Source organism: Styela clava, chromosome 4 (assembly GCF_964204865.1).
Source record: "Styela clava chromosome 4, kaStyClav1.hap1.2, whole genome shotgun sequence".
Taxonomy (NCBI): domain Eukaryota; kingdom Metazoa; phylum Chordata; class Ascidiacea; order Stolidobranchia; family Styelidae; genus Styela; species Styela clava.
Window position 1 is genome coordinate 9,882,494 of NC_135253.1, and position 16,792 is coordinate 9,899,285.

Genomic DNA, 16,792 nt, shown 5'->3' on the forward strand with positions numbered 1-16,792 from the left:
TAAATACTTAGTGTTATTATTCAAAATTCATTTTTAATGTTATTCTTAAATTCGTTAGAATTACCATATAAATGCACAATCACATCATAGCTAGTAGTATCTAACTAGCATAGTTACAGTGAAATAATTTATTCAAAATAAATTACATTCAAATAAAAAAATAATTACCCTCAATCGCTCAATATTAGCTTCGTGTGTCACAATATCTGCCTCGATACGTTTGTGGCGTTTCCTCAGGTTATTTACACTAATCAGATCTCTGCCACAATCTTCACTTCCGACTAGTAATTTCTTTTCACTGTGATATACACAAATCAGAAATTATTTTTTCCAACCCAAAAAATAAATGAATGCAGAATAAATTTTGTATGTCATTCTTTCCTTTCAAATGATTTGCTTACATTTTGACTATTTAGCATGCTTCATATCATTTTAAAAATAGGTGTGAAATAGGCAACGAATTCACAATTACTCTTCAGTAAACCTTCCTTTTAATAACTTCATCAACAAATACGAAATAACCTAGACTTGAGTATCAGAAGACATATATAACCATCAATCCTAAACAACATACTTGATCCATGCCTCTTCATCAGCAACATCTCTGAAAAACTGATGAACACGTTGAGATTCTTGAAGTTTTGCACGTCTTGCACGAGCTAACTCTTTGATATTGGCAAATCTGAAAGAGAAATAAATTCTGTATTAATCTATAAATCATCAAAAACTTGCTTTGTATTAATCATAGTTATGAATATCATCATTCATTTACTTTAGATAACATCTACTAAGCTCAGCTTCAGGTACATGCTTGCGGTGAACACACTAAAAGTACTGATGACCTATTGTTACAACTCACAAGTGAACTAAACCGGCAACTATAGTCAGTCGTAATGTCAAACCTTGTCTTCTTTTCTGATTCAGTGATATAAATATAAGTTCAATTACTTCAACATTGGTTGAAGTTTATTTTGACAGGATACAATTGCTGGAAACATAGATATTTCTGAAGATCTTTTTCGGTGGCTACTTGCAAATTTGAGTATATTTTCTTTATAAAAGCTCTTGAGGAATTGATTAGAACTAACAGTACAATCAAGTCACAGAAATTCCATATAATCAAAATAGAGAAACGTCAAACCTGTCATTTATCTCATTTTTCTTGGCTTCTACAGTCGACGGATCCAAAGCATCTGATGTTTTAGCGTTTGCAAGTAATGCATCGGCCTGTGCGGTGAGTTCCTTGACACGATCTTCATGAGCTGCAACATCGGCCTCAACCAGTTGTTGTTTAGAGAGAAGATTTTTAACAGAAGGAACATCTCTACCGACATCTTCAGAAGCCAAAACAGCCTCAACCTAGAGTGTCCAAATTCATTTGAAAAATGTGTCCATCAAGAATGAATGCATATGTGGAACTAGCAATTATTTACTATTCACGTATTATGAGTAAGAGGGGATGATAGTCGAATTTGAATTTTTGCTTCCCAATATTTTTTTAGTTGTATGTATATGTGTCTATTCGCGATAAGAAGCATAATTGTGTTTTGGAGCCTATTATCCTTGTCCACATGATTAGTTAGCAAGTTTTTTTCATCCCATATTGACTTACATGATGTAAGTTATAACCGAGCAGCAGTGACAGGACATAATGGGCCAGTCTCCATTTTCACAACTAGAAACAACAGTGATGTCTTTCAAACAGAACTCATGGAACACAGCAGTTTTATTATTCCCCGAACTTCATTACAATTCATCCACATAATATTCAAAACTTAACACATCTTTTCTCAAAGATAAAAGGCTGCTAACATAGCATGTAAGAGGATTTGCAAAAATACAAGAATTGCAAAAATAAATTTGCAACAGAAACGAAATTATATAGAATGAAATGAACAGATTCCGCATACCTCTGACATCCAGAATTCAATGTTTTTAACAGCCGTTATAAAATTTTGCTGTTGATTTGCTTCTTTCAGCTTGAGAGCTTTCTCTGCAGATTTTTCACGAAGATAGTCCCATTGCTCAGCAAGAGATTCAATTCGTGCCTGTATTCAACGAATCAAATATAACTCTCGATAGAATACGAATACAGGAGAAATCATACATTCGAAAAATATAAGTAAAGCCGCAAACTTGACAAAGTCAAGTTGAGACAATGTCGTAAGTTGAGTCCATGACTAAATCCCCCAAACACTGCCTTATAAGATTACAATAACATAGGTATTGAATACATGTGCCTGTATTCAACGAATCAAATATAACTCTCGATAGAATACGAATACAGGAGAAATCATACATTCGAAAAATAAAGGTAAAGCCGCAAACTTGACAAAGTCAAGTTGAGACAATGTCGTAAGTTGAGTCGATGACTAAATTCCCCAAACACTGCCTTATAAGATTACAATAACATAAAAGTATATAAAATATTCAAAAAAGGCTGATTTTTCACATTTTTTATGACTTTTCTCCCTATCTGGTGGATTGCATACAATTGAATCTTGTACGGTATATAGTTCAGTTAGTTAAGAACAAACAAAACAAGTACCTGAACAGCATCTTCAGAGCCAGCACATTGGTGTGAATCGATAAGTTGTCTTCCAACGTTTATTACTGATGAAACTCTATCTTCATTGGCATCTAATTCAGCCTCAAAAGCTTGATGTTTTTGATGTTTGCTCTAAAATTGTAACATACAATGGTGATACTCAGTAGTAGGAGTTAGTTTAATTGCAATCTGGAGTAGACACAACAGGGTGCATTCAACAATGAAAATTAGCGAATTGGAGTTTTTGGAACTGCAAAGTGTGTGAGATTTACTGACATAAAACCTAATAACAAGTAGAAATTAAACAGTTTTCAATGTTAAAGCTTTGCCAACTTGGACATTATTCACTAACATTATCACAACCTCACACGTGAAGAAAATATTTTCTTGCTAAGTACAATCTAGTCAATCCTGTTATAGACTAAAACTGTACAATTTGAATTAAATCATGTAGGAAGACAAAAATTCGTCGATCCCAATTGGAAAGTTTTAGTAATGTAAAGATACTTGATGTTATGTTTTTCGTTTTTACATTAAATATATTTTTCAATTGTCAGCAACATAATTCTGCCAAAATGATGTAAATATGAACATATCAGAGAAATAGAGCATGAGACTAACAGATACTTTAAAACTGATTTTCCTACAAAATGAAAATTTACAATAATAGCCTGATTGCAATTTACAATAAAATCTATATGGCTAAAATAATGTACAAGTAAAACAAACTGCTAACTGCACAACTAAATTTGGCAGGCATAACTAACTATTTTGCACTATATTTTTTGAAGACAATTTGCCTAAAGATTATGCGCATATATATCAAAACTATACAGATATGAAGTATAACTTCGCATATTTTTATTCTCTTTGGAAGTGTACTGTTAGATTAAGTATATTGTTGTACATTTACGTTCAAATTAAAACTCATTGCAGAAATTAAAAAAAGGAACGAGAAGGAATAATTAAAGATTTCATATTTATGTGATTGCATAGCTATAAAATAATAACAAATTATACTCTTGATTTATTGGAAATCAAATCACAATGCCATTTTGTATAAAACCTACCCAATCAGTTGACGACCCCTGTGAATTAATAATTGGTAAGTATAAGAAATATTTAAAACGAACATTTCACAAAATCGAAGAATTTCTTCAACAGTCTCCAATAATTTTGATATGATTTTCAAAATAGAACATGGCCACATGGCCAAACATTCTCAGCAAAACACCAAATCACAGTATTCGAATATGTTTTAACTTTACCAATAAATCCTATTTTTGATTATTTTTCTTTTTTGAAGCTTCTGTTAAATCATATAAATCTTGAAGTCTCGGGCCAAATTAATCCAATCAACAATTCCCATTATCAAACCAAAAATTATTTCAATCAAAAAAACACAATAGATTAGTAACAGTCACACTTGAAAATGATTTATTACTTTGAAATCCAAATTGACTCATTAAAACAACAAAGAATTTTAATTACTGGAAAATAAAAATATTTCACTGAAATTCTCACACATTGTTTAGTCAATATTTGGATTTTATAACAGAAGACCCTGATCACTATTACTATACCTGTATATTGGTTGGATCTTTGTAACTATCATCTGTGGCCGTTTGTAATTTTTCAGCCATCCATGCTTCCAACTCATCAGCATCTCTACTGAATTGTTGTAAGGTTTGGGTTTCTCCGAGACGTGATCTCTTCTCAATAAGAGCAGCCTTCAATTTTTGCCATCTGAGAATAACAAAGTTGCTGTTCATTTACAAAACTAGAATGTAAAATTTAATTATAAATTACAACATTGAAAGAATTTAGAAAAATCAGACTATAGCTGTTTGCTTTTTACGCTTGTTTGTTTAAAACAAGGTCATAATCTCTCAACGTGAAACAGGAAAATAACTAATAGATCAGGTCAGTTCACATCTAAGCAATCCAGGTTCAGGACCCATAATAATTGGTCATTTCGGAGTGAGGATACTGGAAAAATCTGTACATTGTTCTATTACATAATATATCAAATCGCATATTAAAATCCATAATATCAGTGTAATTTTAAAATTTAGTAATTTTATTTTAGTTGAAAAATCTCTAACAGGACAACGAAAGTTACCTGTCCTGCACTTCATCTGCTTTTTGTTTGATTGCATCATTAGCATAATGTGGAGGATCTTGTTCTTGTAGCTTTTCAGCAGAACCTTGAAGAGCTTTCATCTTTTCTTCTTGTAGTCCGATAGCTCGATCAAAATCTTCATGTTTCTTTATGAGAGATTCCACAGAATCTAATGAATCTCCTTGAAATGATAATTTGGAAATTTTAAAATACAACATCACTACATTTTTTATGAGTTGTTTGCAACCTCAAATGTAGTGGTGCTGTATTTTAAATGATGGTTTATTTATTACATTACGAATATTCATTAGGAAGAGCAATGCAATCTATTACGCTTTGAGTAAAGTTAATCTGTGGACAGACCACTATCGGAAGAAACTTTCACACTGAATTGCATTGTCTGATACCAGATATGTCCAAAACAAATCGAAAACATTCAAAATTGATTATATTTGATATAGTAAATTTTTGAATTTAGGAATAATTCAAAATATTTTTATATAAAAATTATGGACTTTGAACTATCAGAAACGAGAAAACAATGACCTTTAATATCTTCGTCTCTATGTCTACCATATTTCCTATTTCAAAATATTTCTCAAAATGTATTCGAAATAGTAAAATATTGATGTTTCTAATGATATATTAACTTATTTATTGCAGGCAGCACCAGCTAAAAAAGAGAATGTCACTGCAAATTTTGAAGAAAACGGAACTTATTGATTAAAGTTATAAAACAGATGAATAATTGTATGCAGTGTTGGTCATCCCAATCACGAGTCAAGTTTGAGTATGAAGTCAAATCACAGAGCTAAGTCTCACTGGCGGTTAGCGAGTATGAATAATTTCATTGAAAATACTAGAGTCACTCTGTTGTTATGAACAGCCACTTGGCCACAGAACAGAACCAAGTTATTGGAAAGGCTTTCATTTTGACAAAACAATTGGGCAATGATTTAAAAATATAAAATATATTATCGTACCTGCTTCCTCACTGGCCAGGAAAGCTTCTCTAGCTTGCATCCAATTTTCAGCATTGTCACAATCTCGCAAGAAGGAATGGAACTGTGAACATTGTTCCAGTAAAATACGACGAGCAGCCCATGCTCTGTAATATCATGGAAATTTTTTTTAGAGTTCATAATAGTAAGACTATAAAATGAAGAGAGTGAAACATACAGGGTGTCCATAAAATCCCTTTACAATTGCAATTTTGTTATGAAATCAGTTCTCAATATATCTTAACCAGGTTTGTTGTTTTTTATTCAGTAATTGTTCAAGTATTTTTGTATCATTTCATACATCTGTGAGGGCCAAAATAATTATGGTATCGATAAATATCCTTTGTATTTTCAAACAATTTTAAGACATATGAACACCCTATATTTTGTGTAAATAAATCAAAGAATCAGAGCTCGAATAATTAAGAAAGAAACAAATTTCATTTAGATATATTGTATTAATACCGATAAAATTATAAAACATAAGGTTTTCAAATTTTATAGACCTTTAGAAAACAAGAATACAGTTTCCCCAATCACATATTATATTTTTTGTCATTTCATATACATTATTTTACATTTCAATCCCTTCGAAGTTTGCTGGACACAAAAAATAAACTTGACTGGAGCACTATTGTATGATTTTTGCTATTTCTGAGTTTTTTAGATTGCTGGAATCATTATTTGTATTTGAAATCATTCAACAGTAAACTCACTTTTCCAATTCCTCTCTATCTCTTGATGTCTCTTGTACTGCAGCATCAACATCTTTCGCTGCATAATGTTCAGCTCGAACTAACGCATCTGCCTGGCGTTCAAGTGCATGGAATGCTGGGGCTCTGGCGTCCATTTCAGCTCTATGCTCCTACAAAAATCAGATAAGATTGAGACAACTTATTAAGTTATGCAAATAGCCACGAATTTTCTGTCTTCAAAGGATGCATGTTGATGCTTGTATTAAATTTATTTTGGCTTCCACTATCATGCCATTTTTTTTTTGCAATTGAAAATATTTTATATAGAATGATTGAAAAAGCCACAGTTTATAATTAATTATATAAGTCGGGGAAAAAATAGCAAAGTGGACATAACCAATGTTCAAAAATATACCTCCCAAAGAAGGTTCTTAATGAAATTTTGGGTCGAATTTTGTCTGGCTGAAATATTCCATGAAGGGAATTTTCTTAGTGCTGACATAATCATATGGCAAACAGGGCCTCTTTCTTTATGATGACAGAGCCCTTCTCCCACTGGATCAAAACCCACAAAGTCACATAAAATTAATTCCTTAAGTACCAACAACATACTTGGTGTCTTTCCAGCAAAGCTTCAGCAGCAGCCATGTCATCTGCAACTTCATCTGATGACACAAGTACATGCATATGACGCAACCATCGCTGTAATTCTCTTCGGTCAGCCAAGAACCGTTGCAGATCATAAGAATCAGACAAGGCATGTTTTCGTTTATCTGCTTTTGAGATAAGATCATTCCACGCTTGATTGATTTCGCTGCGTTTACTCTGAATCGGTTCCATCTGGTCGGGATGTTGCTCGACCAACCGTGAAGCATCAGTATCCAGAGAATGTACTCGGTCTCCAAGTGCAGCAAGATCACGTTCCAAACCATCATGTTTACGTTGAAGAGCCTAAAAAAATGAAAAAAATAGTTGTTAAATTTATTACAAATGACAAAACAATGCAAAAAATTTGATCGTTTGATTTGACGATTTGACAAGTATGCATAAAAAAAAATTCGGACTTCGGAATAAACCTATTACTAAGAAAAACTACATGCAGACACTTAAATACCCTCGAATATTTCAGTTTTAATATAAAACACAAAAAAATCATGAACAAACCAAAAACTAGTTAATAGTAGCCAATATGCAATGCCCCCGTTGATAATAAATGAAGCACAACCGGTGTTAGCAAAACGATGTAATTTGCCCTGAAAACAATATTCCTGATTGATTATAAAATTTCCAGTTTTACTGACCTGTACAGTAGGTAAATCAGTTCCAAGATTATCATTATCCAATGCCTGACTTTTTTCATCGATCCATTCCTTTGTCTCATCAGCATCTCTGAAGAAATTTGACAATTTTTAAATTTTTCACATTTCAAATACATAATAAGAAATGTAGAAATATCTTATACTTTTCATCGTCACACGATGGTTCACAGAACCATTCATTGGTCGGTTACGTCCTCTTCCAATATCAAATACACACAATCATGCATCTTATAGATCAGAGGCACCAAACTACGGCCCACGGGTCAGATACGGAGTTCTTTCATCTGGCCCACAATATCACAAAAATGGCAAAATTTTTTTCAAGGGATGTTTCCCCGAGTATCGACTTGTTTATTTCATAACATTGGTCAATCAGCAAGATGCGAAGTGACGTAATAATAGACCCTTTCGCATCCGCTAAGACACTTTTGTCACTGTCTTTGCTAACAGCTAACCTCAGGATAGTTGTCCAGAAATCTTGTATATTTGTTTTGCTAGGATGTTCATGATCTATATTCTGAGATAGAATTTAATATTCAAGACTTCAGAAATGTAGAATTTATATTGTTGATTAAATTAAATGAATTTCCCAACTTTTGTGAATTAATTTCATTGTATTGCATTGACAAAAATATTTGTGTGGCTCGCTTCAAAACAGTTTGAGTCATACCTGGCCCTTCTTCAAAAAAGTTTGGTGACCGCTGTTATAGGTTGATCGCCCTAGTTAGCTAATAGCTATCCCGATTAAACTGGCAGCAGGTGAAAGGTCACATAATTAGTCTTTCCACTTTCTATAGTACACTACTGAACTTGGTCCATGATTCCCATAAAGTCCCTTGACAATTTAAAGTGAAGCTTATCCCATGAGCCATGACACTTTCTTAGTATTATAGTATCCAAATATACCATATTTATTTGATTAATATTTCAAGCAATCCTCATATGAAATTGTAGAAATTTTCAGAGCTACTACACTCACCTGAAAAATCTTTGAACCTGATGAGCTGATCCCAGGCTTTCATTTCTCTGGGTAACTAGATCATGCAGTGCAGCCCATTGTTCATTCAAGTCCTGAAAGCAATCATGTAAATCAGGAATGGGATTTTTTTATGCTGTGAAGCTTCACTAATATCCTTTAGCAAGACTCTTAATTGGATGGCTGTTTTTCCAGAAATGTCACCACTGTATATAATGCTAAAACAGTGTTTTAAAAAATGCAACTAGAAAAATCACTCCCAAAGAGCCAATGATGGTTAAGGTTAATGGTATTTCATGGGGGAAATTCTACATGGGTGAAATTATCCTAGCTATGTTAGAACAATGCCTACTTTGAGACAATGGGCTACTAATGTTGGTATTATGTATACAACCGAATATTCAAGCTATTTCATCATGGTGATAAATCGATTTAATTTTAAAATATTAAGTTTCATTAACTGCATTTCATAGAATCCAACATATATAATAATTACACTGTGCAAGATGTTTATTTTTTAGAAAATACACAATTTTGGTTACAATTTTGTTTTCGGTAGATTATGGGCAAAGTTCCTTCATTCTGTAAAATGCATAAAAATCACCAACAGAAGACTATTACGCTCAAAAGGAATTCTCATGAACAATATCAGTGCTGCAAGTGCATTCATGCTAGATATTAAAAACTATACAATCAAGCTCCCCTGTTCAATGATATCAGGCATATAAAGCAAATTTTGCTTCTTGCGAGCATAACAGCTGACCTAGTGCATTAATGCATAGGACCTAAAAATGTTTGATCCTGTTGCAGATATTAATTCAAGTCTATTCAAATTTTATCATACGGAAAAAGTATTTTTATATACAATTTTATGATACTGGACATTCCAGGATATCATTTAATTTTAAACTGTTGAATATAGTAATAGTAAAAAAAATAAAAAATTATTCAAAAAAAAAAAATCATTTAAAAATACAGGAAAGTAAAAGTGCATATTGGCAGAACATAAATATAAGTCTGATGCATATCACACAAATTTAAGAAATGATTCTTTATTATAACAATACCTTGATAAATATCAATCGTCTTGTTACACATACCACTGTTTTTGTTGTCTTCAGAAATGCATTGAAATTTGTAAAAGATATGTTTGTGAACAACGTTACAATAAATGTTAAGGTATTCATTCACACACAATTATCACAGACAAAATTTTTTGTATTGAATACTTATTCCAGGTCTTTAAAAGTTAAATAAGTTACTCATAAGTAAACCTGGTCAGTTATATTTCGGGAGTTAAAATGAAGTTACAAATAATTTGTCTGAAATAATATTTGATATTGATCCACTTAAATCAGGGTAGCCGGCCATAGTCATTCTTTCAACATAGAATTCCGAAACTCATTATACCTGGCTTTTTGTTTGCATGGAACACGGACTAGGATAATGAAAACTGTAGATAATACAGCAAATATTTAAATGATAAAGTCACTAGCAACTGATGGTCGTAAACACTTATGGATTGAGTGGAAGACTGGCCAAAATTATATAAAATCACATGTGCGATATGGACCAACCAATTCCTTTTATTTATATATTATTTGGCAAACATTTCTACATCAAGACCTTTTACAGGGTGATCAGACCAGTTGTAGACAAATGTTTATTAAAATATTTACGATATAAACGTGCGAGAGAAAAAAATAAATTTTGCAGAAAATAGCAGTATAAAGAATAAAGATAAATATTAGAATTCGTGGTTATTTTTCGATATATCCTCCCTTTGCCTTCACTACACGCCTCGATCTGATTGAAACTTTACAGCACGAGGCACGAAAGTTTTCTTCTGCAATTTTGTCCAAACAAGTCATCAAATATGCCTGAGAGCAGGTGTTCTCAATCTGAGTTATCCGCACCATTAGTGAGTGATAAACGGAAGCTTTTCAAGTGGTACGAAAGCAGCTTGAATTATTGCAACAATTAACTTTGGTATTCGCTAAAAGAAGTTTATAGCGCTACCAGTTCTTGTCTTTATCGATCTCGCTCGTTACTGTCTACCTCAAACGAAGCGGGCATGTTTTTGCTATTTTGCGCGTTACGTCACAATACATCTTATCATAATCACTAAATTATCTGAAACCTTGGATGAATAGACTACACATTGATCAGTGCTAGTCGCTATCACGAACGCTCACTTTTTCGCTGATTTATTAAAGCAGACGCATTGTGACGTAGAACGCAAAACGACGAAAACAGGCGTATTACGTTTTTAGTGGACAGTAACGGACGAGGGCGAACTCTAAAGACAAGGATTGGTAGCGCTATAAACGCTGTTCAGCAAATACAAAAGTCAATTGTTGCAATAATTTCAAGCTACTTGCATACCATTAGTGGTGCGCGTACCTCAGGTTGAAAACAACTGCTCTAAAGCATAGATTGAGGACTTGTTGGGACAAAATTTCAGAAGAAACCATACGTGCCCTGTGCAGTCAAGTTTCAAACAGATCAAGGAGAGTAGTGAAGGCAAAGGAAAGATATATCGAAAAATACCAATGAATTCTATCATTTATCTTTATAATGCTATTTTCTACAAAATAATTTTTTTCTCTTGTAAATTTATACTTTAATAAACATTTGTCTACACCTGGTCTAATCACCCTGTGCAACAATTATAAATGGTTGTTTAATTTTCTTGCATCTCTTTTTTTCTTACCTTCCATCTGGAGTGTACATTGGTTGTACTACTCACTTCCTATCCCATGTTAGCAGAAATAATAACAAAAAGACATTTTACAAAAGTTCGATATATCTGAATAAGTAATGTCTAAGTCAAACATTGGAAAATTTGGTATAATTATTGAGTTTTCTGCAAAATTGCTCCTTAAAATCCTTAAATTCGACTAGAGATTAAGATTCATTGAAATTTCCTTAACCTGTCATGCTATTTCAATATGGTTGAGGATATTACAACAATATCTTTTTCATTGTTGAATGATGTAAATAAATAATAATTACAAATATTCACGATGGTTGCAGTTCGCAATATCCATACATTCAGCATGTTATTAATGGCGCGCAACAATGTCAATATGAAAAGTTTGCATGCAGAGCAATGTGATGATGTAATGGTACAGGATTATTGCTTGAATTCATAACACAGCAGAAATACATTCGGTAAAGCAGCGAAGAAATTGAACATGTTAAAAAAAAAACTCCTGAGAATGCCAAATGATGACTGTACTGTATAAATGAATTTTGGAATTTTTTTCAACAAAAACATGAATTTTTATACAGGATTTTCTGATTTAAACCAAACGATGGGATATTATTACCAAATCAAATTATAAAGCAGAATCCTCTGACACATAGCAAGTTATTCAAAGAAGTTCTTACTTAGTTTTAATAGCAAACCATGTTAAAAAGGCAATAAATCTCAAGATTTGGCACAGAAGACAAAAAGACCAGCGATAGTATCACTTTCCTGTAGAGTTTGTTATTAGCATATGGCAGGACTACTCAACTATTTTTATCAAAGGTCCGTACACAAAACTGAAAAACTACTGGGGTCTAGTAAATATATTGCGCCTAAATATATTTCAATGTCTTTAACTTCAAGGTTAAAGATTCGTGGAATACTGAGATGCTGTGAAAAATTCGAACCGCAAAAGATTCCTTATCGCGCAATATATTACTGTTCGTATTATTGATTACAGCGTCAGTTCATTTTGTATATAGCAAGTGCAGATATGAGAGAATGATAATAAAAACCTCCAAAACTATAAATCAAAGTTATTTAATAAAATTCATTGAACACAAACTTGATTAAACCAATGCTCCAAAATAAAGTAGCAGATGCGGTCCTCATCAAATACTCTAAAAGTCCGGGGTCGGACCGCAGTCATCCAGTTGAGTAGCCCTGACCTATGGTATTATCAATCAACATTTGAGTCATATTATCATGCATATGGTTTTCTGACAACTCATCGATTACAATGTGCCATGTTATACCAAGCAACAATATTACAAACCTGTAGTCCAGATCTAGCTGAATGCAATCCCTTCAAATGAGAATTAAATACAATAACCACTAGAGTTAATCAACTATAGCTACATTATTAATACTACAAATTGGTTTATAAAAATGCTATGCTAAAACAAACAAACAAATTTTTAAAAAATATTTCATTATCAGATTAATTTATGTGATTTATAAAATGATACTCAGTTTTAGTTAATAATATTTAAAGAACGTTCGACAATGTTGGGTCGCGTTGACCTAGTGGTTACCAGTGGTTCCCGAACTTTTTAGGCCACGCCCTTTTAGAATTTGCCATGTGTCACGCCCCACCTCAAAAATATCTAGCTAACAATAAGTTACAAATAGTAAGACTTTAAAAAACACAGTAAAAATATGTGGTTGGAACATAAATATCCAAAATAAAGAAATGAAAATATCCAAACAAAGCTGGCAAGATCAAATCCAAAAAATATTTTTATTTTTAATTAACTTCTTGTCCCCTCAAAAAACTCCCATGCCCACTTTGTGGGGCGCGCCCCACCGATTGAGAACCACTGGGTTCAATGCTGGCATTTTCGGTTTAAGTCTGATGCACATCACCTCATCCAAGATGTAAAAAACTGGGCAGGCAAAGCTGGAGACCAATGCAGGTGCGAAAACGACACATATAAAAGATTGGAAGGACTACGGTTGTGAAAGACTTCAAATTTGTAAGATTACAGATCAAGCACACCTACTTAACTTAAAAAAAATAATTAATCTTCTTGAAATGCTGCTTTACCTTGTCAATATGATGCTTTACGATCCCTAAGTTATTTATTGCAAACAGGGACTTGACTATAAACGTAATATTTGGAAATAAGGTTAGATAATCGAGTTTGAAAAGAATGAATGCAAATAATGCAACTAAAAATAATCTATGATGAAGAATTTAAAAGTTAGTTCTGGTGCAACAAAAAAAAATTGAAAAAAAAATAAAGCAAATTAGAATGGTTAATAATACAGATATGCTAACAAAACAATTTCATTGTTTTTGTCAAATATTTGAACAAAATAAAAGAAATGGTGCAGTTATTTATGGATTGAATGAGTACATTATCATAGGAGCTTGTTTCTGCTTGATGAGTTTTAATACCAAAAAAGAAAATACAATCACAAATTTGACTTTGTAATTATTGAACAATAATTCATTGTATACAAACCTTGACTTTTGTAGCGACAATTTTATCAGGATCATTACTTTCATCCTCATCTTCAGAAGATGAAGAACTATCTTGTTCTAATTGACGAGCTTCTGCATTCAGTTCTTCCATTCTTTTCTCTTTCGCTTTCAATTCCTGTACAAAAGAATGAAAAAATAATTCAAAAAATTATAAATGGCATATAATGACAAACAGATGTCACAAATTTTGATATATTGAGTTCCAACGAATACTGGGTAGTAAAAACATAAACTTTGATTCACTTAATATGGATTTTTTGATCCTTTCTTGCTTGCTCCCAATGCATACAGGTCCATTATAACAAAAGCAGACAAAAAGTAACAGTAATCAGGCACTCTCTATTGAAATCAATCAATTCTTCTAACCTTCTGAAAATCATCCAATTTCTTTTGTTGTTTTTCCACCATTTCTAGTCCACCGTCGTCATCCTCCTGCTGTTGTCCATCGACATCCTCCATCGATTCTTTCTCTTGCTTTGCAGCCTCTGCTCGTTTTTCTTCCATCCATTTCTGCAACTCATCACATTCTCTCAAAAGTGCGTGTCTACGGCATGACCTCTCTAAAGCTTCGTTTCTATTTTTTCCATCGGCTTTGAGCCGTTCATACCTAAAGTGATTGTTAAAAAAGAACATTATATGCATATGATTTCTATGATTAAAAATAAACGAGTGTGGGCATAGGCCATACTATAACCAAGTATGTGATACACAGGTAGGGATTTATTACAATACGAAAACATACATTCCATATTGGATGATACAAAATCTTTAGGAAGGTCAAAATGAAAGTCAAATTGTTTAACCAAAAAAAAATGCAAACAAAAGTATGGTAATTACAATAATTCTTTGATTGAGCACTACATTAAAAACATGAAAAAACTTCATAAAATTTTTGAACACCAGTATCAAGATTTTTACAGAATGTGGTAAACAACTTACTGTTCTTCGATCTGTTCTTGACGTTTCTTAATTGTGCTTGGATGTCCAGAAGTTTCTTTAGCTCCGTCTGTTTCTTCTTCATTTTTCTTATCGTCATCCTGGTCGCTTTCACTGCTAGAAGAACTAGATGATGAATGACGTTGTTTTGAATCTTTTTCAGAATCCAATAATTTAACAGCAGATGATGGTACAAAACCTTGTCTGTCTACACCTTCCACTTTCCACCAATCCTAATGTATAACAGAAAATGATTGTTATTCTCATTCTCGAAAACTCTAAAACTAAGTTTTGAAGGCAATTGATATATTTTTTTACTGTAATTAGACTACCACTTAAATAAGGTTTTGTAATTGTAAGAATAATTGTCCATGTCAAAATAGTCTGATATTATACAATCCCTATTGGAATGAAATTTACTTTGTAAAAAGAGCAATTGTGATAAATCCAAATAGGTAATTTAGCTGGTGATGTCACCCACAGTCCTCATCAGAACAGACACTGCTTTTCATCATACTAATTCAAAAGAATAACGCACTTTTTATTCAAAAGTAGACTTTTCTTTCACGGATACAAGGTTCAAATAAATTGGAGTTAAAATGAATTGGAAACTCTTTAAAATATTATACAGAAAATTTTAGGGTATTAAAAAATTCAATATATTCTCAAGTTTCAATTAATGTGCATTTTATAATAAAGCACAGAACATTGTTGTGTAGTGAAAAGATGAAATGTACAAAATTACATTTTATTTTGTGTAAGTAACTTAACTTTTTTACCACAGAATATCTAAGCATATCCACCATAGTGCAAATAATAAGACCTCCATATAGTGATTCACAGAATTACGAAGGTCCAAAATTCCCAAACTATATCAACTTCCTATAATTTTTACGTGAATGAATATGGAGAAAGTGAAAAAATGATTGGGATATCGATATTTAAACTTAAATAGAGAAAACGATAATGATATCTGCATAGAATAGTAAAATTTTGAGATGAAATAAGATTGAGAGATAGGAGCTATTAAAAATGTGTTTCTAATGATTGAATAATTAATTGTTCATATAATTGTACTCGTCTTTTTGCAATTTTGTTTCGTAAAAATGTTGGTTATTATACTTCATAATTTCAACTACAAAATACATTTGATCCATATTACAGTATTCAAAATCGAAATGAACATTCAGGCTTCATTTGAGAGTGTCAAACTTCTCAAACATTCCAACGTGAAAAGTTTGGTTTAGTTTCCTTTTACTCGCAATTTAAATGTATTTACAGAAAGTATTTTCCATTCGTAGCATCGCTAGTTATTTATGAAATTGTTGAAAGCTTCATCAATAACAACGATTGTTTTGTGCAGCCAATTATGATATGAAAAATAAGTTGGAAATATACCGTATATATGGGATATATGGAAAATGTTGTAATGAAATGTAACGACGTAACTGTATATAAAAGTACTAAAAAAAGGAAAAGGGCAATGATAATAAAAATATATCTTGTGTAATCACATTTAACAAATTAATTTATTTTTGAAATTTTAGAATTCAGAAGTCACAACTTTAGGGACTGGTTATAGCCTTGGAAAGCATGCTTCCAGAGACCATAAAACCCTTTTAGCAAAGTTAGGATAAAATGAGCTTTGAAGCTTTGAAAACATTCCTTATCATATACTATATTTACAAGGCTAAAAAAAGTGCATAATATTGATAATTACATTGATTATTTTGTGAAAAAAAATTATATTTTGTGTCGTTGTAATGTTTGATGTATTTGAAAAATGCATTGAAAGTGAATGCATGCTGCATACTGACTTATGTTACCTGGATCTCACTAGAGACAGAAACACGTAACTGCGAGTAGAAATATTCAATTAAATGCAATAATTAGGAAGCTAAAAAAATATATAAATTAGGTTTTTGTAAACTGCCCATCCATACGCATTGTACCAA

At 32.2% G+C, this 16,792-nt stretch overlaps 1 protein-coding gene across 9 annotated transcripts in view; it reads right to left on the reverse strand.

The window, feature by feature from the left end:
• The window catches only part of LOC120327286 (spectrin alpha chain, non-erythrocytic 1-like), a 44,897-nt gene that overhangs the window by 10,079 nt on the left and 18,026 nt on the right, over positions 1 to 16,792 (reverse strand). For 2 of the 9 annotated variants that reach the window (XM_078112159.1, XM_039393740.2), the window contains exons 22-40: positions 14,841 to 15,070; positions 14,268 to 14,508; positions 13,882 to 14,016; positions 12,690 to 12,719; positions 11,375 to 11,413; positions 9,729 to 9,776; positions 8,665 to 8,756; positions 7,668 to 7,755; positions 6,979 to 7,317; positions 6,388 to 6,536; positions 5,654 to 5,778; positions 4,671 to 4,851; positions 4,132 to 4,294; positions 3,619 to 3,636; positions 2,549 to 2,680; positions 1,911 to 2,048; positions 1,142 to 1,359; positions 575 to 682; positions 169 to 298 (exon numbers count right to left, since the gene is read on the reverse strand). In XM_078112159.1, coding sequence (XP_077968285.1) covers positions 169 to 298; positions 575 to 682; positions 1,142 to 1,359; positions 1,911 to 2,048; positions 2,549 to 2,680; positions 3,619 to 3,636; positions 4,132 to 4,294; positions 4,671 to 4,851; positions 5,654 to 5,778; positions 6,388 to 6,536; positions 6,979 to 7,317; positions 7,668 to 7,755; positions 8,665 to 8,756; positions 9,729 to 9,776; positions 11,375 to 11,413; positions 12,690 to 12,719; positions 13,882 to 14,016; positions 14,268 to 14,508; positions 14,841 to 15,070 — 2,604 coding nt within the window. The remainder of the gene's footprint in view (positions 1 to 168; positions 299 to 574; positions 683 to 1,141; positions 1,360 to 1,910; positions 2,049 to 2,548; positions 2,681 to 3,618; positions 3,637 to 4,131; positions 4,295 to 4,670; positions 4,852 to 5,653; positions 5,779 to 6,387; positions 6,537 to 6,978; positions 7,318 to 7,667; positions 7,756 to 8,664; positions 8,757 to 9,728; positions 9,777 to 11,374; positions 11,414 to 12,689; positions 12,720 to 13,881; positions 14,017 to 14,267; positions 14,509 to 14,840; positions 15,071 to 16,792) is intronic. The other 7 variants (XM_078112162.1, XM_078112158.1, XM_078112160.1 and 4 more) reach the window with 6 other exon arrangements.